The 23,083-nt window shown below is 42.5% G+C and overlaps 1 protein-coding gene across 2 annotated transcripts in view; it reads left to right on the top strand.

The window, feature by feature from the left end:
• The window catches only part of Dcp1a (decapping mRNA 1A), a 54,051-nt gene that overhangs the window by 14,279 nt on the left and 16,689 nt on the right, over positions 1 to 23,083 (top strand). For both annotated transcript variants that reach the window (XM_028891207.2, XM_028891208.2), the window contains exons 4-5: positions 14,133 to 14,199; positions 21,766 to 21,904. In XM_028891207.2, coding sequence (XP_028747040.1) covers positions 14,133 to 14,199; positions 21,766 to 21,904 — 206 coding nt within the window. The remainder of the gene's footprint in view (positions 1 to 14,132; positions 14,200 to 21,765; positions 21,905 to 23,083) is intronic.

The raw sequence follows: 23,083 nt of genomic DNA, 5'->3' as shown, positions 1-23,083 counted from the left end.
GAATTTTTTGCCCGATTTAAAACTTAGATGAGAAATGTCCCATTTAACAGAAGTGTCCTCAGGCCTAAACAGATCTAAATGGACTCAAACAGCACAACAAATGGTCTAACAATGTAAAAATCCCCCCATCACGTCTAAAGAAATTCCCAGAGACATGTTCTGTTTGGTGGGGGTACTAGGACGGTTAGTTCTCTGTAGACCAGACTCTGAAAAAGCAGATTCAGATCTCGTACGTTTCTGGTCTGTCACTACAGGAAACTTGTTTGCTTAGGCTGTGCTTCTGTGGTGAAGAAATCATGCTTCATCATCCACTCTTTGCAGAAAAATGCCTCACTATTCCCCGGGGTCATGTTTTACCCCAGTGTCAAGTGTCCCTTGATTACTACTTCTGTGGACACCTTAGCATTACAGTGATAACCTGGGATCAGTTTTTAATGCATTTGCTTACCTATTACTTAATAATGAAATGCCATAAAAATATACTATAAGATTACGTTCTGAGCAACAACAACAAAAATAGAAGAAACAAGCAACCTTTTTTTTTTTCTTACAGCTAAACTGTTTACAATAACTAAGTTTGTGATACCTTCAAGCTTTATAGAATCAATTCTGGCATTCAGTTGTTTTCTTTTATGCAGACTAGCTTGTATTAATTTCCTTTGACAGAAACTATCTCAAACTGCTCTTTACTTTGTTTTTACGTAAACAAAGATGACTATTTAACTCAGTTGTCAATTCAGTGATACTTATTAGATATGTCATCTGCCTAGCACCTTAACCAGATGCCATGCCTTATAAATTTTAAAACTTTTATGTACTTTCAGAGAACTTTGTTTTTCTTGGTCCTTAAGTTCTATTTTCTTGGAGAACCATAAGTACCAGTTACTGAAATGATTTGGAGTTTCCAGTAACTTTTGTCTGTCTTCCTCAGAAGGGTTAGGATTCTCAGTGAAGCCAGCAAGGGCAGCTCATGCACTCTGAGGCTGAGACAGAAGGATTGACTAAGGCTGAAGCCAGCCTGAACTCGTAACAAGTATCAGGCCAGCAAGGAACACACACACACACACACACACACACACACACACACACATTCTTAATAAAGTAATGCTACTTCATGAAGACTGGAGCTGTACATGTTTAATTCTTAAACAGCTGTAGGAAAGTGGCAAAATCTGATGATTTAAGGTCTGTAACTTAAAAGAGTTACCAATTATAAACTTGAAGGATTAACCTTTTGGTGCTAAAAATCTGATGTCAGGTGTGATATTTTGCATGTTTTTCTTAGTAAGTTTCAATCGCATACCCATTAATTAGAAAAAAATTATGTCTTACAGATTTTTCTGTTCTCACTCCTAACTTTATTCTGTTCTGGGGGAAGTGGAGTGGTAGTTTTAACCAAAAGAGAAATGACTATTTTGTGCACTTTATTAGAGTTTTTACTGGAAGGAATTATCTAAAGGAAGATAGCCTTTCAGCTCTCCCCCACTCACCACCTGAAGGTGGCCTCCCGTTGAAGGCTGCTTCCCTCATTTTAAGATGTTTTCTAGAATTCCAATTGAACAAAGTCCTTCTCTGGTTCCCCAAGAACACCTGGGTGTGTCCTGATTTTCATCTCACCTGACACTTCTAAGCAGTAACAGATCTGTGGTTTGTATGAAGCAGTATAAAAATAATCACATTTAGATAAAACCCAGTCTGGAGTTTATCCAGAGAGTTTTAATGACATACAGCTACTAGTCTCATATGTTACTCCTTAGCCTTCCCAACAACAGTCAGTTACCTACAGATACAGCTGGTAGTAAAAACATTACTGTTTAACTCACCTAAAAAGTCCTGGGAGAAGTCCTCCTTGGTTTCCACTTCGCTCACAACTTTGCCTTTATACCGGGTATCAGTCTCTTGGGAGAGAGCATTTTTAATTAAAATTAGGTCACTAGAAAATGTTGGAAGGTTCATATCCATAGTGTTGAAAATACAGCTGCCACGTGGAAAGTTTTAGTGAAGAAATGCTGGAGCGCTGCTGTTCTTGTCTTTCTCCGTGTCCTTTCTCAGTTCAAGGGCAAGGCAGAGCAGTCGAGATGGTGGGTGCTCTTGGCATTTGGAACAGATCTTCAGACTTAAAGTGCAGTGCAAGAAGTTTCCTCGCAAGATGAGTTTATAATTTATCAAGTCAAAAAATGTGAGTTCTACCTCCAGACTGAAAAAGGAATTTATAAACAATAAAAAAAAAAAAAAAAAGTCCAGCAGTTCGTTCTTTGTGATCTCCCAGCTCAGCACACTGCTGCTCGCAGCCTGAGGAAAGGCAGGTGGTCTCCACCAGCTGCAGGCTGAGGTTGGTATGATTCTGTAATCAGAAGGGAAAGAGGACCTGTGGCAGCTGCATTAGCCTGCCTCCAGGACCAAGATAAGGAAAGTGCCTCCTCACTCTTGCCCCAGTTGTAGATTGAAGAGGTAAAACCCCATGAGAACATACAGAACTCAGCCTGGGAGCTGACGGAGCTGGGAGCTCAGCCATTGAAAACTCTGTACTGCTCTGTCTCATTGTATTCTGGTAGAAGTGCTGCCGGGCACTCTCGGTAAGTTTTTGAATCCTCAAGCATTTCAGAATGTCCACAATGGAATATTTTTATTATAGCTCAATAATTACTGGCTTTTTCTCCCCTAAGGTAGTTTAAAAGCAGCTTTTATCTTTATGTTCCAATGTTATCTTAGTTGCTAGATAATTATATCTAGTTTAGTAAATACTTTGAATATTTTCTTTTGAGAAGTCACTAACCATAGTCACATATCTAGATGATAGAAATATGTCGCATGTATATAAATGTAATGTCATGTTTACATGTTACATAATGAGATTCATCACTGCTATAAAATGTGAAGCACAAGGTAACCACTAGCCCAAGAACTAAAGCCCCGTGGAGTGGGCAGCATAAACTGCAAGACTGAGCTCTGCAGGTTCAGTGCCCCGGGAATCTAAGCAGATCTCAGTTACAAAAAAGTCACTATTTCCAGGCATGGCCAGCTGTGTCTTTTTAGTTAAACACAGGATAAGCATTTGCTACCAACGTATAAAAATTATATATTTGATTCTTAAGCACACACCCCTGGATTTGTCGTTATTTTAAGGTAGAAACTCACCTTGGGATCTGTGTAAGCAAGGATGACTTGGAATTAGTGATCTACCTAAATCTCCCAAGTGCTAGGACACCAGGCATGCACTGCCACGCCCTGTTTGTGTAGTGTTGGAACTGGAGCTCAGGGCTGTGTGCATGCCAGGCAAGCATTCTACCAAATGAGCTGCAGGCACATCCCCACACACCTGGATTCCTTGACCACAAAGTGCTAATGTGACTGCACATATTGATCTGAGGCAGAGTTCTGGGGAATTAGCCTGTGGTGGTATTGTGTTCCCCAAAATATTGTGTACTCTAATAAATTTATCTGGGGTCAGAGAACAGACAGCCACTAAATACAAAGGCTAGAAAATGGTGGCACTCACACCTTTAATCCTAGCATTCCAGAGATAGAAATCCCTCTGGATCTCTGTGAGTTCAAGGCCACGTTGGAAATAGCCAAGCATGGTGACACACACCTTTAATCCCAGAAAGCCAGCCTTTAATCCCAGGGAGTGGTAGTAGAAATCAGAAAGATATATAAGGCGTGAGGACCAGAAACTAGAAGCATTTTGGCTGTTTAAGCATTTGGCTGGTTAGGCATGTGGCTGGTTAAGCTTCAGGCTTTTGAGCAGCACAGTTCAGCTGAGACCCATTCCGGACAAGTACTCAGAGGCCTCCAGTCTGAGGAAACAGGACCAGCTGAGGAATTGGCAAGGTGAGATAGCTGTGGCTTGTTCTGTCTCTCTGATCTACCAGCATTGACCCCAATAACTGGCCTCGGGTTTGATTTTATTAATAAGAACTTTTAAGATTCCTGCTACATTAGCCTGTTGCTAATCACACAACACTCTTGAGATCTTATATCCTATAGGCACTTATGCTTACAACTCTGAGTTGGATGATCTCTTAATAAACTGACAGGAAAATGTATAGGAAAGCAGAAGTCAAGGGAAAAAGAGGAGGTTTGTGTCTTAAACCATAATCAACCCTATATCTAGACGTTCTAACTGTAGATTCCTAGAAATCAAAAACAAGAATTCAGACCTATAAATGTCAAACGCCATTTCCCGCTCTTTATCTTTCCCATCCAGTATGTTAATGTGGTAAATGGTGTGCACATAGAGTAGGTAGATGGCCAGCGGGATATTCCCTGAGTTGCGTCACACCCATAATCATACATAGCACGGGTTTGGAAACCCCGCCTGGAGTGTGAACACTGCGATAACGGTGCATATAGTCCTGTATCCAGTGAAAGCTCTACTGTGATTCCCCTTTATTTGGAGTTGCCCTTCATTTAAGAACAGAATTTTGATAGATGGGAGCCAGGCAATGGTGGCACACGCCTTTAATTCCAGCACTCAGGAGACAGAGGCAAGTGGAGCTCTGAGTTCAAGACCAGACTGCTGTGCAGAGCAAATTCCAAGACAGCCAGGGCTACACAAAGAAACCATGTCTCAAAGAAAAAAACAAAACAAAAAACCTTGATAAATGGGAACATCAGACATAGTATTGTTGAACTTGTTTTCCTAATTCCCAAATTCAGTGACCATCTCACTGGCCTGAATCCCACTCAGGTCACATTGCTTCCACAGTATTTAATTTTGAGAGTGCAGCCCTTTAAAAATAAGCTGAGAAGCTTGCAGAGTATAGTTTTTTAGGTCATATGGTTCAAATCTTCTACCCAGTGTTCAATAAGAAGATACTAAGACTTCAATTTTAGGATTTGGGCTCTTCTACCATATTAGTGTGCATTGTTCTGGGTGACTACTCTTTGGAAAAAAGAGGTCAGACACACAGCATCCTCTCGTCTACCTAAGTGTTTGCAGCCTGCCAGGTATCTCCTGATAGAATCAAAGGCCAGTCTGTCTTTGGCTCTGTACAGGGGCTGCCAGGCTTACTCCTCTCTGAAAGGAAATGATCTGTCAGTGTAGAGACATGTTTTCTTACTAGCTGGAGCAGACGGCTGTTTGTGTAGCAACAGTGTTCCATTTCTGATTATTAAAGAGTGTTTGACTATGTTGAAAGTCCATTTTCTTGTTTTTGCTTCCTATTATAGGAAATCTTCATACCTATAAGTCTTATTTATGTATATGTATGAGTGTGTGACTAGGAATTTATATACATCATGTATGTATGCATGTTCCCTTGGAAGTCAGAATCTGTTAGAGCCCTGGATCTAGAGTTACAGGCAAGAGTAAGGGTCTGAATTCAGCTCCTCTGCAAGAGCAATAAGCCACTGAGTCATTTCTCCAGCCCCTCTTTATATCTTTAGAACTATTTCCACTTTGGAGGTTTGGTTTGGTTTTCATGGTGCTAGAAATTGAACTCAGGAGACACCCTCCCCCTCCTGCTAGGCAATTGCTGTACCACTGAGCTACAGCTCCAGAAATTCATAGCTCTTTTCTTAATTCTTTGTTGTTTATGGTGTTCCTGTGTGAATGTGTGTGTGTGTGAGAGAGAGACAGAGACAGATACACACACACACACACACACACACACACACACACACACACACACACACAGACTAAGACCGAGACCGACCATGTGGGTAATGTGGCAGTCAGAAGACATCTTGCAGGGAGTCAGTTCTCTTCTACTATGTGAATTCCAGGGATTGGGGTTAGGTCAAATGCTCTTACCTACCAAGCCATCTCTCCAGGCCCCCAGAAGTTTTAGAACTCTTAACACTAACACCAGAAGCCCTCCTTTTCTACTTGGCTCTGTATTAAGAAAAGTACCACCAGCCTCCTCAGATCCTTTTAGAAAATAGGTCAGGTATAAATGATAAATGAATCAAGAAGACATCATGTAACGAGAGTGTGTCACAGTAGCTCTAGAATTCTTCAAAGCCTTTGGTAAAGTCTTCGAATTACTTTGAATTTCCTTAATCTTGTGTATGTCATATACAGCTTAAATAAAGCTGAGTAAAATATAATATCAAATTTTAATAAGTAGGTTTTTAGAGGGCTCTTTTGATAACTAAACATTTTTCCCATCAGCTTTTAAGTTTTTCTAAATTTTAGATAATCCAAATGCTTTTAACAGTTTTTTTTTTTTTTTTTTTTTTTCCTGATTTCCAAAGGATAGGGCCCCCAGTTGAAAAGTAGAAGAAACACTTGTTTGGGGCTATTTTGCCTCTTGATATTTTTCATGGAAGTACACCAATGGTACATTATACTCCCTACCTTTTCAGTGGCTGCCATTATGTCTAATTGGGACCAGCAGTCAAGACATATGGTGGGTATCCACCAGCTAGTTCCCTTTGATCTTGACAAAAACCATTTATGACAGGTACAAATCATTGTTTGCTGTGGCAGAGTAATACTGCGTTCCCAGAAGCCTGAGTCTTGTGGGACAGTTAATGAGGGGAGATTATTTCAGGACATCTCAGCACGGATTGTTGGCAGCATGTGTAGGACCTTCAAGTGTGGGTTCTCTTAAGAATACTTAACTTGGGTTTAGAGACAAGGTCCTCTGTGGTCGCGGCTATCTGGCAGACTTATCTGTTTTTCCTCACTAGTGGCAGTGACAGGCGCAGTGGCAGCTCCCTGAGCTTTCTTGCCAGTTGCATGCACTGAGCTTTTGATATGTTGGCAGACAGCACTGATTCTTGGATGCGTCTCTGAACCTCTACAGGTCTGCTTCTGGCAGAATAGAGTGTGACTCTTATCCTTTGCCCATTAAGCTATCGTTCTGGCCTCCTTATCTGTTTCTTCTGCAAACATGCCTTTGAAAGTGTTTGGTTCTTTTTTGGCAGTTTGTTTGATAATGGACAAGTATAGAAGCAAATGTCTTATTTCTAAATTACATTGGTTTCTTGAAAGAAAAAGGGATAACTTAAATGAAGATTTGCCTTAAGCTGGCAGCTCTGGTGAAATTACTTTAGTTTTCAATTTGAAATTCTAATAGTTTAATTTGGAATCCCAGAAAGAGCTTTGTGCTCCTCTGCATACCTGATGATGCACTGCATTTTAACACACTTTGTCAGCCCTGCTGCACACGTGGCTGTGTCCAGATGGAGATTGTGTAGTATGTGAAAACCGGAATCTTCTGTATTTGGGCTTAGTGTTTCAGGTCTTCTGAGCCAAGGTTAGAAAGAGGGATATTTAAAGAAAGGTGATTGCCTGTAATTGCCATATATGGAGTCTTTTGAAAGCCTTAGTGTGATTTACTCTAAATTAGTGTTGGGGTGAGATTTAGCTTCTAGACCCAGTAGTAGATAATGTGGAATCATTCTCTCTAACAAGGCTACTTCTGTGTTCTTCCATTGAGATATCAAAGCTGAGTTAATTTTTTAATTTGCATTATGTAAAACATTACAAAATTCCTGTTCATTGGAAGCACATGCAGTGTTTTGAAATTCTGTAAATAGAAGAATTGCTATAAACAATGGGTCCCAGGCATGGAAAGCAGCCTCATGTTCGAGTACCGTAAGGATCTGTGGCCACACAGAGCTCTGAAGGTTTAGGGCAGTTTTAGTGTGGTTGGAGATTTTCCGTGCCAGAACATGGAACCTTGTCAACAGGGTAGGGAAAAAAGAATCTTGTCCATGTTCTTCATTTATTAAAATGAAGCCATTTGCTTACTCTCTTTATTAATATCTTAATTCACACAGTGGTAACAGTAGGAAAATCCAACTTAACCTTTATGAAAATTAAGCAGCGGATTGTCAAATGATTTGCCATGAAGTCTTGCAGAAGACTGGTCTCACTTAACTCAAGATGCAACAAATAATTTGCCATCAAAATAACTTTTATTAATTGGCTTTATAGATATAGTCTAATAAAATCTTTACAGAGCTTATTTAATATTTATTTTAAAAGGATATTTTTTGCCGGGCGGTGGTGGCGCACGCCTTTAATCCCAGCACTCGGGAGGCAGAGGCAGGCGGATCTCTGTGAGTTCGAGGCCAGCCTGTTCCAAAGCAAGTTCCAGGAAAGGCACAAAGCTACACAGAGAAACCCTGTCTCGAAAAACCAAAAAAAAAAAAAAAAAAATTTAAACTTTACTGAAACAAGACCTCTTTACATGGCCCAGGTTGGCATCAGACCTGACCTCCCTCCTCATCTTCATTTGTGAATTATTAGGCACGTACCATGATCACACCAGGCTTTTAAAAGTGCATTTTTAAATCATGCACAACCACTTTTTTATTTATTCTAAAAAACACATTTTAAATTTATTTAAAATTCATTGAAAGCAGTAGATTACATGAAAAACTTTTTAAAGAAAAAAGTTTGAGGCTAGCCTAGGATATATAGAAAGACCCTGACTGGGGGAAAAAAAATTAACCCTCCCACCTCATTTCTGGTAATATACTGTTTATCTGCCATTATCACATGTGTGAGTAAAGTTTAATAAAGGACATTTTTAATAGTCAAATAAAATAAAAGTTACTGAAACCAGGTATGATGGCTTATACCTACTCAGTGCTTGGGAAGCAGAGTAAGGAGAATCAGAAGTTTGAGGACAGCCTGGAATACATATCTAAAAAACAACAAAATAGTAAATAAAAAACAAAATACAGTTTCTTATGCTTACATTTATATTTTCTGAGTTTGTTGGCTCGTGTGTGCGTGCTTGTGTGTGTGTTGTGAAGCAGGGCCTTGTATATCTCACGCTATCCTCAAACTCTCTGTGTGGCTGAAAATGGTCTTGAATTCCTAATCTGCCTCCGCCTCCCAGTGCTGGGATTATAGACATTCACCGTCACAATGTTGGGACCAAACCTAGGACTTTTCAAATATTAGGCAAGCACTCTACCAACTGAGCTATACCCCCAACTTCTTGTTTCTTTTTCTTTTTCTTTTTTTTTTTTTTGTTTCTTTTTTTAAAGATTTACTTATTTATTTACTATGTGTACAGTGTTCTGCCTGCAGGCCAGAAGAGGGCACCAGATCTGACTACGGATGGTTGTGAGCCACCATGTGGTTGCTGGGAATTGAACTCAGGACCTCTGGAAGAGCAGCCAGTGCTCTTAACCTCTGAGCCATCTCTCCAGCCCAACTTCTTGTTTCTTTATACCATGGTCTTGCTGGTGTAGTTCAGTATGTCCCTAATTTGTGACCCCCTCACTTTAGCCTCCAGAGTGCAGGATTACATATTTATGCTACCATTCCTAGCTTTATGCTATCCTTTAAATGTGCGATTTTGACTTAATTTTTTTTTCTTTCTTTTTCTCTAGTCTTTAAGTGTAATTCAAATTCACTATTTTATAGAGCTGGGTGTGGTGGTACTTGTCTGGGCCCCCAGCATCCAGGACATTAAAGTAGGCGGATCTCTGAGTTCGAGATCCCTGGTCTCCAGATGGAGTTCCAGGAGAGCTGGGGCTGCACAAAGAAGTCCTGTCACTACTTTCACTGCCATAAAGAAGTGTTATGGGGCCGGCGGTAGTGGTGGCGCACGCCTTTAATCCCAGCACTCAGGAGGCAGAGGCAGGCGGATCTCTGTGAGTTCGAGGACAGCCTGGTCTACAGAGCAGGACAGCCAGGGCTGTTACACAGAGAAACCCTGTTTGGAGGAGTAGGGGGTTGGGTATGGGGCTGACAAAATGACTCAACATATAAAGGTATTTGCTGCCAAGGCTTATGACCTGAATTGAATCCCCAGAACCTACATAGTAGGAGAGAGCCAACTCCCTGTAAGTTGTCCTCCGACCTCTGTATACATGCTGTGACACAGACATAAATAAATGTACAAAACCATTTTTTTTTTAGTTTTACTTTACCTTTTTTTGTTTTTGTTTTTGTTTTTTCTTTTGTTTTGTTTTTTGAGACAGGGTTTCTCTGTGTAGCTTTGGAGCCTGTCCTGGAACTCGCTTTGTAGCCCAGGCTGGCCTCAAACTCACAGAGATCTACCTGCCTCTGCCTCCCGAGTGCTGGGATTAAAGGCGTGTGCCACCACCGCCACCACCCAGCTTTATTTTACTTTGATGTAGTGAGATCTAGGTTCCAGGTGTGGGGTGGCAAAACAGGTGCTCTCGGAGTGCACCAGCCTGTGTTCTAGCTCTAGTCCTAAAACTAATCTTTTTCTCTGCTTTATTAATAAACCACCTAGTCGTCGTCATCTTAGACTCCCGTTTCCAACCATAAAATTGCATATCACGACTTGAACAGTCAAGCAAATGGTTTGTCTCTTCTTGAGAAGTACAACTGTAAAACCTGGAGATAATCCGGAGCACTGGAGAACTCTGAGGGCTAGCCAGAGGAAGGTGATGGGGGTGTGACAGACATGCAGCCGGCCCAGCAGGAGGATGTCTCTCACAGTCTGAACACAGTGCAAGGCTGCCGAGCAGCAGAAGGTAGCCCAGGTGGACTTGGCCTCCTGTAGACTGCATGGGCTTGTGCCGACAACACTAGGCAAGCCAAGTAAACCTGGCAGTTGGAAGCCCTGCTAAGAAGTGACCACCAGGGTGATCCCCTCCACCCCACCCCGGAAGAAGGCAGGGTAGGAATGGCAGAGGGGCTGTGTCTCCATTCCGGCCTGGGACATAGTTTTTAAGCCATGGTCAGTGCCTGCCTTTCTGTGCAGCACTGGCTGAGAACTTACTAAATTCCCACTGAAAGAAATTAGAAATAACCAAGTGTGCTAGCACACGCCTATGATCCCATGCACATGGAAAACGAGGGAGGATTGGGAGCCCAATGCGACCTATGAGAAACCTTATCTTTAAAAAAAAAAAAAAGGGAAGAAATGCAAAATTAACTCAGAGCATAAAAAGGGAGGAAATTAAAAAGATAACAACACATTTCAGTGAAATTGGAGAAAGTGAAGAAAAATCGATGAAGCCAAAGCTTGTTCTGTGAAATAAAGACAATGTAGTTGATGAAATGTTTAACAAACTCACAAGAGTACAGGCATACGTTGATAGGTGGACATAGTACCACATGCTTATAATTCTTGGCATGTGGATCCTGAGACAAGAGGATTGTGAATTCCAGGTAGCATAGGCTACAAAGTGAGGCCCAGTCTCAAAGAACAAAATCAAATGTGCCTCTGTTGGAGGGTGAGGGGGATAAGAAATTGCAAATCCTGCAACTGTCTAGATACATGAGATTTTAAGAACAACTTCACATTTATCAACTCTTGGTGACTTAGAAGACGTAGAACAACTCCTTTAAAACTCAGAAACTGTGGCATTCAACCAAGATAAAATAGATAGCCTGAGTACTGCTGAACTTAAAAAAAAAAAAAAAAGAAATTGTATTTGTAACTTACATGTTCCTGAAAAAGAAATTCAAAAGCATTGACACTAATGTTAGTCTCCCGAGAGTAGGCAAAGAAGGAATACTTCTCAGATGTTTCTGTAAGGCTGTTATTACACTAATACCACAACAAAGATGAAAAAGAAAACTACTAGCCTGTGTATTTTTATAAACATAGACTCAAAAATCCTCTCCTAAATACTAACATATCAGGTCCGTTAATACATTTAAAAAGTGTACTCAGTGCCCAAGGGAGCGCTATCCAGATAGGAAAGGTTGATTCAGTATTGAAAATTAATAAATGAAGTCTACCAAGTCAATAAGCTAACGAAATACATGGTTTTTGTTCTTATTTTGAGGCTGGGGCCTTGCACAAGCCATGCATGTACTCCACAATCCAGTAGCACACCCAGCCTTCACGATTACATCGTGAGGAAAGTTTTAAAAGACCAACAAAATCCACTGTCCATCTATGATAAAAACTCGAATTATGAATAGAAGTGACCCAGTACCTTGGTGAAGCATACCTACAAAAACTTACAGCTAATAGCTGGGCGGTGGTGACGCACGCCTTTGATCCCTGCACTCGGCAGAGGCAGGCGGATCTACCAAGTGAGACCCAGGACAGGCACCAAAGCTACACAGAGAAACCCTGACTCGAAAAACCAGACTTGCAGCTAATAGCGTGTGTGTGCGTGCGCGCGCGTGCTCGCAGGCTAAAGGACTAAATGCTTGCCCTCTGAGATCAAGAGCCAGGCAGTGATGTTCATCCGATTCTGTTTAGAATAGCTCTGAAACTTGTGACCACTGTGATGAGTCAAAGAAAATACTTACAGGAGTTCAGTCTGTCCCTAATCAAACGATATTGTCTATATACAACTCTGAGCTGACAAGTTTGGTAGTCTCAAGATAGGAGATCAGTACACACAAATCCATTGCAGGGCTGGGAATTCTGGTATAGTTAAGAATGCAGAAAATCAATCAACATGTTAGAAACAAAAACAGTGCCTTCATCTGAGTTTGGTGACACACACCTGCAAAGGAAGGAGGAGCAAGAGTTTTGAAGTCAGCCTGAGCTACATTGCAAGACTGTCTCAGAAACACCAAAACCCTGCCCCCAAAATAAATAAAACTTAAAGAAAATCTCCCCATACATCTATACAACACTAATCAAGACATGGTAGAGATAGGCAAATGGAAATAAAGAATCCAGAAACGTGTACAAAAAGCTCCACTGGTATTTACAAAGATAGAAGAGATTCCTGGATAGAATGAAGCTGTCATTTCTAAGAAAAAAGGATGCGATGGTTAATATTGGTTGTTGACCTGCCAGGACCTAGAGTCACCTAGGAGACAAGGCTCTGGACATGTCCACGAGGAGTTAGCTAGATTAGGTTAATTGGTGTGGGGAGACCTGCCCTGACTTCCAGACAAACCAATGGAGCTAAGCAGTAGCATCCATCCCTCTACTTCCTGGCTGTAGGGGTAGTGAGACCATCTGCCTCAAGCTCCTGTCCCAGTGAGTTACCTCCAGGATGAGAGACTGCACTCCCCCAGTGGTACATGAGAACAGTCAGTGGGCCTTCCCCAGCCATGTGCTTATTTTGACTTGCATCTTCAGTATTTCTACACACCATATCCAAAACCTGATTTAAAAGCCTATTTATATATTGCCATCTTTGATGATAAAAGTAATTTATCTTGCAACAAAGATTTTGAAGTCCTTAGTTATGTGGCTCACCATTCTGGGAATAAGAAAAGGTGGCAAAGAGAGTGTGACTGACTGATGGCGAGTGTGAACAGTTCATCAGTTATTTAAAACTTCCTGTTAACTTTTTCATTGTAATTAAGACCTTTTTGTATTTTCGTGTTTGGAATCATCAATACTGATTGAGTCTTAGTTTATTGGCAGCCTTTCTTTCTTGATATATAAGTATCTTTCATATATATATATATGTAATGGTGCATCTGATTAATAGGTTTTCTCTGCCGACACAGTAAGCCAGATCAAGCCAAATTGAAAAAGTATAGCAACAGGTTTATTTGAGCAAAGCAACTTTTGGGGTGGGTTCTCTAGTCCCAGAGAGTGAGGCTGGAGAAGCCACACTCCTGAACTAAAGCAGAGATTATATAGGCTGTAGATACAGGGTGATGATGTGTCCACCGCAGGCTGGGTTTGTGCCCAAGTATGGTTAAAGTCTGAACGCTTTAGGTGGGGACTTGGGCTGCTGGTGGCAACATGGGAGGCAGTTGCGATAGTTGCCCAGAATTCAGTACGGGGCTTTGGTGCCTTTTCTTTGTTAGGAGATTCTGAGAGGGAGAAACAGCAGTGAGGTTTCCGGATCAAGCAGGAGTGAGTGGAGGTTCCAACTGAACGTTGATATTTAGTGGCAGATTTTGATGTTTAAAACAAAGTGTGTGGGGGGGGGGGTATGTTTTACTGTGGATGAACTAAGTACCACTGAGCTATATCCCTAACTGGTTTTTAATTTTATTTTGAGATAGCCTTACTTAGTTGCCCAGGCTGGCCTTGGACTAGCATTCTCTCTGCCTCAGCCTCCAGAATAGCTGGATTATAGGCATATGCTACCACACCTCACTGGTTTTTGTTGTTAATATCTTGAGTATTTTACCTGTCCTGGTTTTAATGGACTTCTGGGGGAGAAGTTTTGTGTTTCATTTATTCCTTTTTTTCTTTAGAGGGATTACTAATCATTTGAGGATCTAATAGTAAATCCAGTATTGTGTCGTTCATGTCCTCAGACTTGAAAACCTTATGCTTATCTCTCTTTGTTTTCCTTTGTTTTTCAAGTGTCGATATACAGTATCTGGTTTTATGACAAGAATGACTGTCACCGCATAGCAAAACTCATGACTGAGTAAGTATAAAAATCTAAAAAATCTATTTTATAGATTAATGAGAGATAAAAGATTACTCCAATCCCAACTTCTCTTCAGTATTAACATCTCTTAGTTAACTTACATCCCTCTTAATTTCCTTTTTATTGCCAAAAGTTTGACAAAGGCAGATTTTTTTTTCTAAAAATTACTTATGATCCTACTAATCCAGTGAATTTACAAATGTCTGTTCCCTTTTAATCTATGTTGTGTATACATTAAATTGATGTGTGGGATTGTTATCTACAAATGTAAGAACATTTGTTTAATGATTTAATGTCAACAGCATTTTTTCAGGATATTAAATTTTCCTTTGTAGCATTTATCCATTTTATCCAGTCCTGCAGACAGTTCAGTTTAACAGATGCTTAGCTGTGATTACAGTTGCCAAGATGCCTGGCAGAGAATATGAGGTGCATCAGGATACATAGGCTGACCACCATATGCAGTAACTATGCCAATTTCTACTGTAATGAGTGGTACTGTGTTCGGTAGCTCGATGCAGATTACATATCCTTTAGATGAACTTAGAGCACAGGCTGGGTTTAGCAAGTCCTAGTGTACAGTTTATTTTCCAAAAGATATTTAAAACTCACAGTCTTGAAGTCTGGAAAATGATTTCCATTGAATCAGTGATCTAAAGGATGACGTCTTGTCCTTGTGCTAGCCTGTAGAAGCCACCTCTTGAGTGACCAGAGTGCAAGGCTGCCCATCTTAATTCTGGGAGCCCAAGACACTATGGTGCGAGGCAGGGTCTGGGCCCACAGCACTAGAGCAGGGTGTGCAGTGGGTGGTGGCGTCTGGCACAGGTTGGCTGCTGCTTCAGGGTTTGCCTGAATCTGCAGTGAGCTCTTATTCCTACCAAATCCAAAGTCTGCTGCTCCCTTCAAGGTGTGTGTCTGTGTATTTGGAGGAAAATGTTCTGGATTTATTTAACTGTAAGTTTGAATTAGTCATCTTGAAAGTAACCTCAATTCTAGGTGTGTTTACATGTCTTTAGAAGGTCCCCGTACAAAGGTCAGGTTATAACCCAGGACTGCTGGAGTGTCCTAACTGAGCGTGTATCCACTCACTGTTCTGTCAGCTGCTCTGGCTGTGAGCTGCAGGACAGCCCTGTTGTGTTTGTCGCCTGTAAACGGACGGTCTCACTGGAGAAGTGCTGCCTTTCTTAAGCACACTTCCTTTGAAAACATTAAAACATCTGTGAGTTACACTACTTTTCAACAGTGGCGTCCATTTAGTTTATAGAGAGAAAGGTTTCTTCTGCTCATATAGAATATGGTGTGGTATAGCTAGAGGAAGTCAGGAGCATGGGCTCACTTGGGAAAGGACCTTGCTGTATTGTAGAGATGGAGTGCATCATCACATGAGAACACAAACATGCTAGCGCTGAGCTCCTGGGGCCCTGCCTCATGACCTCAGCCAAGGCATTTATTTGATCACAAAAGTGGCAGATGTATTTAAACTTTGGACTATATTGATACATTGATATTTTCTCCTGCCAAATTAGAGTCTTTAATCCCAAATGAGAGAATCTGTCTGTTTGAGCCTAACAACTACTGAAGGAAAATCATCTTGAAGTTTCTTCTGAGGGCCTCGGCAGCACTCCACATACTAAAAACCTCAGTGGTAACTGGAGCTGAAGACTGAAGGCCATCTGAAAAGACTGTACTGAGCCCGGAAATAGATATGGAAATAGAAATGGGAATTGAAGGAAGTTACTGAAAGTGATTACAGATGTCTGTAATCCCAGGACTGAGGTGAAAGGATTGTGAGTTCAAGATCAGCCTGAGTGACATAGCACATTTCAGCTATGTAAGAAGGGAGGGAAACCTTGTGTCCCCAAAAGGGTGCCCAGTTGATAGTGACTTTTTGAGTGCTTGGCCTATTTATATCTGAAGAGAATGCCTCACAAACATTGCCACTAACTCTGGGATAAATGCCTCTGGTCACCAAAAATTAAAGAAAAAGGAGAAGGGGGGACAACGGTCTTTGACTGTTGTCTGTCTGCCTGCATATACCTCTGTTCTCTAGGTCAGTCAGTATCACCCCACTGGCTAATGCTCAAACTTCCGCATCTTGTGCTTTTTGGGGTTTTTTTTTTGTTTTTGTTTTGTTTTGTTTTCGAGACAGAGTTTCTCTATAGCTTTGGAGCCTGCCCTGGAACTCTGTTCTGTAGACCAGGCTAGCCTCGAACTCACAGAGTTCCTTCTGTCTCTGCTTCCTGAGTGCTGAGATTAAAGATGTGTGTCACTACCACCCAGCTATCTTGTGCATTTAAACCAGTGACTTTGGGCAGACGATGAAGTTCCTTGGTCAATGTTCTAGGCAGGCACTGGGTTTAGTCTCCAGCACCACGATAAATGAAGCTTGTCTGTCAGTCCACATTCTGTTAGATACAGTTCTCATAACCTCTTTGATAGATAGCCACAATATAATAACAATTCTTCAACTTAAAGCTGAGAGGCCATGTGGGAAATTTGAGTGACTGCCTCAACCTTTGTCTATTTAGATCTAAAATTCGGATGCTCTCTTTGGTCAATGACAAAATTCTAAACTTAACCTTAAAACTTAGAATGTTGAGGCTGGGCATGGTGGCACATGCCTTTAATCCCTGCACTCAGGAGACAGAGGCAGGCCGATTTGTTCCAGGACAGCCAGGGCTGTTACACAGAGAAACGCTCTTGAAAAACTGAAAAAGAAAAAAAAGAAAAAAAAAAAAACTTTGAATGTTTGCTCAGAAATGGCTGAGCAAACTTTGTAGAGCTTGTGAAAGTGTGTTTTACACTTGATCTATCTCAGGTGCGTGTTTTTGGACTTTGAGAAGGGAGAGAGGCAAGGGTGCCTTACTTTTCAGTTGTTGTAAAGGGACATCATGATGAAGGCAACGTATAGAAGAAAAATGTGTCCTGGGGCTTCCAGTTTCTGAGGCTGGCTCCCTGACCACCGTGTCAGGGGCATGACAGGCATGACGCTGGAGCAATAGCACCTTTGGTTGGTTGGGCTTGGGGGGGGGTTGGATTGTTTGTTTGTTTTACTGTTTTCGAGACAGGGTTTCTCTGTGTAGTTTTGGTGCCTGTCCTGGATCTCGCTCTGTAGACCAGGCTGGCCTCAAACTCACAGAGATCCTCCTGGCTCTGGCTCCCGAGTGCTGGGATTAAAGGCGTGCACCACCACCACCACCACCACCACCACCACCACCACCACCACCACCACCACCACCACCCGGCTATTTTGCTTTGTTTTGACTCAGGATCTCTGTGCTTGCTAGTTTTATGTCAACTTGATAACAAGCTAGAGTCATCAGAGAGAAAGGCGCCTCAGTTGAGGAAATGTCTGAGTCAAATCAGACTGTACACAAACCTGTAGGGCATTTTCTTAATTAGTGATTGATCTCTGGGCTGGTTTGTCCCTTTTTTTTTGGGGGGGGGCATTTTTGGGGTTTGGTTTTGGTTTTCAAAACGGGGATTTTCTATATAGTCCTGGCTGTCCTGGAACTTGCTCCATAGACCAGGCTGGCCTTGAACTCACTGAGATCCACCTGCCTCTGCCTCCCAAGTACTGGGATTAAAGGCAAGCAGCATCCCCTCCATGGCCTCTGCACCAGCTCCTACCTTCAGTGTCCTGCGCTGCTTGAGTTCCTGTCCTGACTTCCTCCAGTAACACACAGTGATATGGAAGTGTAAGCCCAATCAACCCTTTCCTTCTCAGTTTCCTTTAGTCATGGTGTTTCATCACAGCAATAGGAACCCTAAGACAGTCTCTCTACAGAACCCTGGCTGTCTGGAACTCACTCTGTAGACCAGGCTGGCCTCAAACTCACAGAGATCCACCTGCCTCGGCCTCCCAGATGAGTGCTGGGATCTAACGTGCACCACTCTGCTCACCTGAGAGCTTACATTTTACCATAAGCACAAGATGGAGCACAAGCTGGGAATGGGCTTTTGAAACCTCCAAGTCCACACCCAGTGACACCCCTCCAAGGAGGCTAAACCTCTTAATACTTCTGCCTTAGTTAGGGTTGGTTTCTATTGCTGTGAAGACGCACCATGAACATGGCAACTCTTTTTAACTTTAAGATTTATGTATATGGGTGCTCTATCTGCATGTATATCTTTATGCCAGAAGAGGACATCAGATTCCTTTATAGATGGTTGTGAGTTACATGTGGTTGCTGGGAATTAAACTCAAGACCTCTGGAAGAACAGCCAGTGCTCTTAGCCACTGAGCCATCTCTCCAGCCAAACACGGCAACTCTTATAAAAGAAGGAAAACATTTCACTGGGGCTGGCTTATAGTCCATTATTGTCATGGTGGGGAGCATAGTGGCATGCAAGCAGATGCGGTGCTGGGGAGGTAGCTGAGAGTTCTACATCTCTATCAGCAGGCAGCAGGAAGAGAGAGTGACACTGGACCTGGCTTGGGCTTCTGAAACCCCAAAGCCCACCTCCAGTGACACACTTCCTCCAGCAAGGCCACGCCTCCTATCAGTGCCCCTCCCTATAGGCCATTTTCATCCAAACCACCCCACCTTCCCAAAGTTTCACCAACTGGAGACCATTCAGATACATGAGCCCATGGGACCCATGGGAGTCATTCTCATCAAGCCGCCACTGAGAGCACTGTCCGTTAAGTTTGACCTAGAAGAGACCTTCAGGCCAGCCCTCTTCGAGTGAGTTTCTTCCTTACCACCCCAACAGCAGCTTTTGGTTTCAGCAGTAGTTAGCTTCCTGAGATGGTCTGTTCTGTGGGTAAACAGTGGGGATTATTAGAGAATATTGGTTTTGAACCAGAATCACAGATCCAGTCCAAGTCAGGGAAGGGTTGACCACCAGCTTGGCCAAGCTAGGTGGCAAGTGAGGAAGTAGGTAGAAAAGCCTATGTGCTGGAGTCCTTTCTTGTGTGGGCTCAGGCTGGTGTGGCCTTTAGCTGAGTATTAAATACACTGCTGGTGTTGATGGGATTCTCGATTCACTGCCCAGTCTTCTTTCAGTCTGCCGTGCAGCCTGTGTTTCTGCAGTTGTTGTTGTGGGAGTCATGACCTCCTTACAGGCTAAGACTCCAGAAGGAAAACCGCACTGCTCTAAAGCAGCGGAGGCTCAGGGGATATCGCTCCGCGGTGGAACACTTGCCTAGAATGTAAGGCAGGCAGGAACTTTAGAGTCAAATAGAGTTGGAGGACGTCTACACGTTCACCTTTCCTACAGAACCACAGAACATCTTAGCACGTCAAAACCCAGAGCCGGCCCGAGCCGGCCTAAGGATTTAACACTTGGTATCTAGGCACGAGGACCTGAGGTGTGATCCCCAGCGCTGGTGGTGGAGACGGGCAAATCCAGGAGCTCACTGACCAGTTAGCCTAGAGGAAACAGAAGCTTCCCAGTTTAGGGAGGGACTCTAAGAGAACCTCTGCATGAGCATGCACAGGGTGCACAGTGACACACACCTACAGTCCAGCTGGTGAGTCAGAAGCAAACAGACATTTAATTCATGGATCAGAACGGGAGCCAGAGAGATGGCCCAGTAATGGGGAGCACTGGCTGCTCTTCCAGAGTTTGAGTCCCAGCACCCATATGGCAGTTCACAAGTTCCAAATGATCCAACAACCTCTTCTGGCCTCGATGGGCACCAGGCACACATGTAATGCATAGACATGCATGCAGGCAAAACACCCTTACACATATGATAATTTTATATATAAATTCAGAGTGGCAACTGGGTGTGATGGTATATACCTATAATAACAACACTCAGGATGCTTAAGCAGAAGTCTTTGGAGGCTAGCCTCAGCTACATAGGAAGCCTATCTCAAAAAAAAAAAAAAGCTCATAATGATTCTGATATCTTGGTGTGTGCGTGCACACATATGTTTGTGTGTGTGGAGGCCAGAGGACAAGTGTCATTCTTTGGGTGTTATTCTTAATTTTATTTCATTTTTGTATTTACTTATTGTGAGATAGGTCTCGCTGGCCTGGAACCCACCACCACATAAGCTAGGCTGGCTGGCCAGTGAGTCCTAGAGAAACCACTCGTCTCTTGATTCCCTAATGCAGGATTACAAGCAGGAACCATCACATTCTTTTGTGTGTTTGTGTCTGTGAGTGTGCATGTATGTGTGTGCACATGCAGATGGAAGCCAGAGGTTAATGTCAGGTGTCTCTGTCACCCTCACCTTTCTGAGACATGTTCTCTCACTGAACCTGGAGCTCACTGACTCACGTAGATTGGCTGGCCAGTGAATCCCGGGGTCTGGTTCCTCTTGTCTCCACTTCCCGACAATTAGATTCCAAATGCACTCTGCTGCTCCTGGCTTTTTATATGAGTGCTGGAGAGCCAAATCCTAATGTTTTCACAGCAAGCACTTTATCGTTTTAGGCTGCTTCCTCCCCCGCCTTTTTTTTTTTTTTTTTTTTTTTTTTTTGTAAATTCTGGAACTCTAACTCAGATCCTTGTGCTTACAAAGCATGTATTTATGTATTTGCACAGCAACTGAGCTATCTCCGGAGATGTTGGCTCTATCTTTTTAAAAAGTGGTATTGTCTAACCTAGTGTCAATGAACATCATTGCCGTGTGCACGCGCGCACGCACACACGCGCACACACACACACAGTAATTAGTTTTGGGCAGGCTGTCCTAACTGACACTAAGTGACCAAGAGCCTTGGGACTGCTCATGTTCCTTCTGTTACACATGTCCTTTCAAAACGAGCCTTTTGCTACTGAACTGTTAGACTCCCTGTCATCATTGTCTGTTCTCAGTTAACAAAACTGCCAAGTGAGACTTGCACACATAAAATCTCATGGCAGGAAGGCCTATTCATTGCAATATGTGACTAAAATCTGAATGTATTGATTAATTAGTTACATTATTAAAATCTATACATTTTACATAAACGTAACATTTTACTGAAATTACTCAATTGCTTCAAACCTTTTTTTTTTTCCTATGGTGAAGGATACAAGGAGGAACCAAGGGTGTTATTTAAAATATAAGCCTGTAAAAAGCTGAAGACTCCAACCCTGTGTGGCATTCTTAGCTTGAGACTTTTGCCTTGTGGAATTTAAAGTGAAGAATTAAATAATGCCGATAAAAATACAGTACATACCCGTAACTACCCTAAGATTGGTTACTAGTTTAGTGCAGCTCCTTTTGTCTGGTTATAGAGAATTCAACCCCATTTTGGAGACTAGTCCACAGTATGCTGTTCAATTTTCCATGTCTTAGTAATGTCCACTTACCACTTAGTTCTACTGCTTTTGAGTTACTTGTAGGAGAAAAGGAGATGCTTGAATGCGTTTCTTAATGTACCACCTCCAGAAAGGGATTCCATTTGTCTTTCTCAAGGTAAGGGACTGTTCACTGTTATGACTGAGATGGTGACATGGTGAAGCCATATGTTTTCTGGAATTAGGTCACCAAGGCCTGTTATCTGTTGCAAGGGCAGTGTCATGTGACACTCTTCCTTTATCCTTGGGAAGTCAACAAGAGAGCACTGGAGTCCAGTTGTGTGACGTGGCCTTTCTGAACCCTGTTTCTCACCCTCCAGTGTGGTCAAAGAGGAGACACGGCGATCCCAGCAGGCTGCTCAAGAGAAACAGAGTCCCAGCCAGGCCAATGGCTGCAACGACCAGAGGCCCATTGACATCCTGGAGATGCTTAGCAGAGCCAAGGATGAATATGAGAGGGTAAGGCTCCCTGGGTTCTGCCAGGGCATACCAAAGGAGAGGAAGAGGCCTACTGGAGTCTTAGAGAGGGGCCAAGTTACTCCAGCACCCACAGAGGTCATTAGTTTAGAAAAGAACCAAGTCTACGATTTCAAGCCTGCCAGACTGAGGAAGATCTGCTTTCCCCAGAGTACGTGGTTAGGGAGGAAAGTTTAACAGTCATTTTCTGTTCTGTAGTCCTTGTAGAATTGCTGTGGGAGGAAATGGTCATGGAGAGCAGAAGCTGGTGCTCAGCTGGCGTCTCAGGGAAAGTGTCATGGTGTCTCTTCACCCCTGCAATCCTGTTCAGTGCTAGATGGCCTTAAGGACTTACATGGGCTCTGAAAACAGTTGGTAATTTGTGCCCCAGAACAGTAAATGGCACATTTGTGTTCGTTCCATAATTGAACCCATCATTACCCAAATGTGACACTTTTCTGAAATTCAGTGTTTTCTATCTCTTGTTTGTTTGGAGGTGTGGCTTTTTGCTTTTTGGGGTTGTGGTTTGGGGAGTGTTTTGTATCTTGATTGTTTTTGTTTTGGTGTAATCCTGAGGTGGAACTTCTTAGTAAACCAAGCTGACCTTGAACTCACAGGGATCCACCTACCTTGGCTTTGGAGTGCTAGGATTAAAGGCATGGGCTATCACACCTGGCTGTCATTCAGTTTTACATTATATTCTTTTGGTTTTGGTTCTTTCAAGATAGGGTTTCTTTGTGTAGCCCAGGCTATCCTGGAACTTACTTTGTAGACCAGGCTGGCCTCTAACTCAGAAACCCACCTGCCTCTGCCTCCCATATGCTGGGATTAAAGGCGTGTGCCATCACCAGCCAGTTATATCATGATTATTAAAAAAATCAAATAAAAATAAAATTTGAAGTTTGGGGGGGTTGTTATTGTTTGGTTTGGTCTAAAGGCTAACTTATTTTCCATAGATCCCTACTCATAATAATACCTTGTGCTTTTCTCGTTACCCCTGTGTTCATGTGAGTACTGATCATCACCATCCTGAGTGGTGACTGGATCAAAATACCCATTAGACAGAAACTGATACTGTTGAGCAGGACAGGTGCTGAAGAAGTGGTCTTGGCTGACTTCTCTGGCTGAGAAGTAGAAACCACAAAAGGAAAGAAGGCTGCTGTTCTCTTTGGACACTTTTCC

This window comes from Peromyscus leucopus, chromosome 9 (genome assembly GCF_004664715.2).
Source record: "Peromyscus leucopus breed LL Stock chromosome 9, UCI_PerLeu_2.1, whole genome shotgun sequence".
Lineage (NCBI taxonomy): Eukaryota > Metazoa > Chordata > Mammalia > Rodentia > Cricetidae > Peromyscus > Peromyscus leucopus.
The sequence above is the reverse complement of the archived record's forward strand: the minus strand, read 5'-3'. Positions and strand labels throughout refer to the sequence as shown.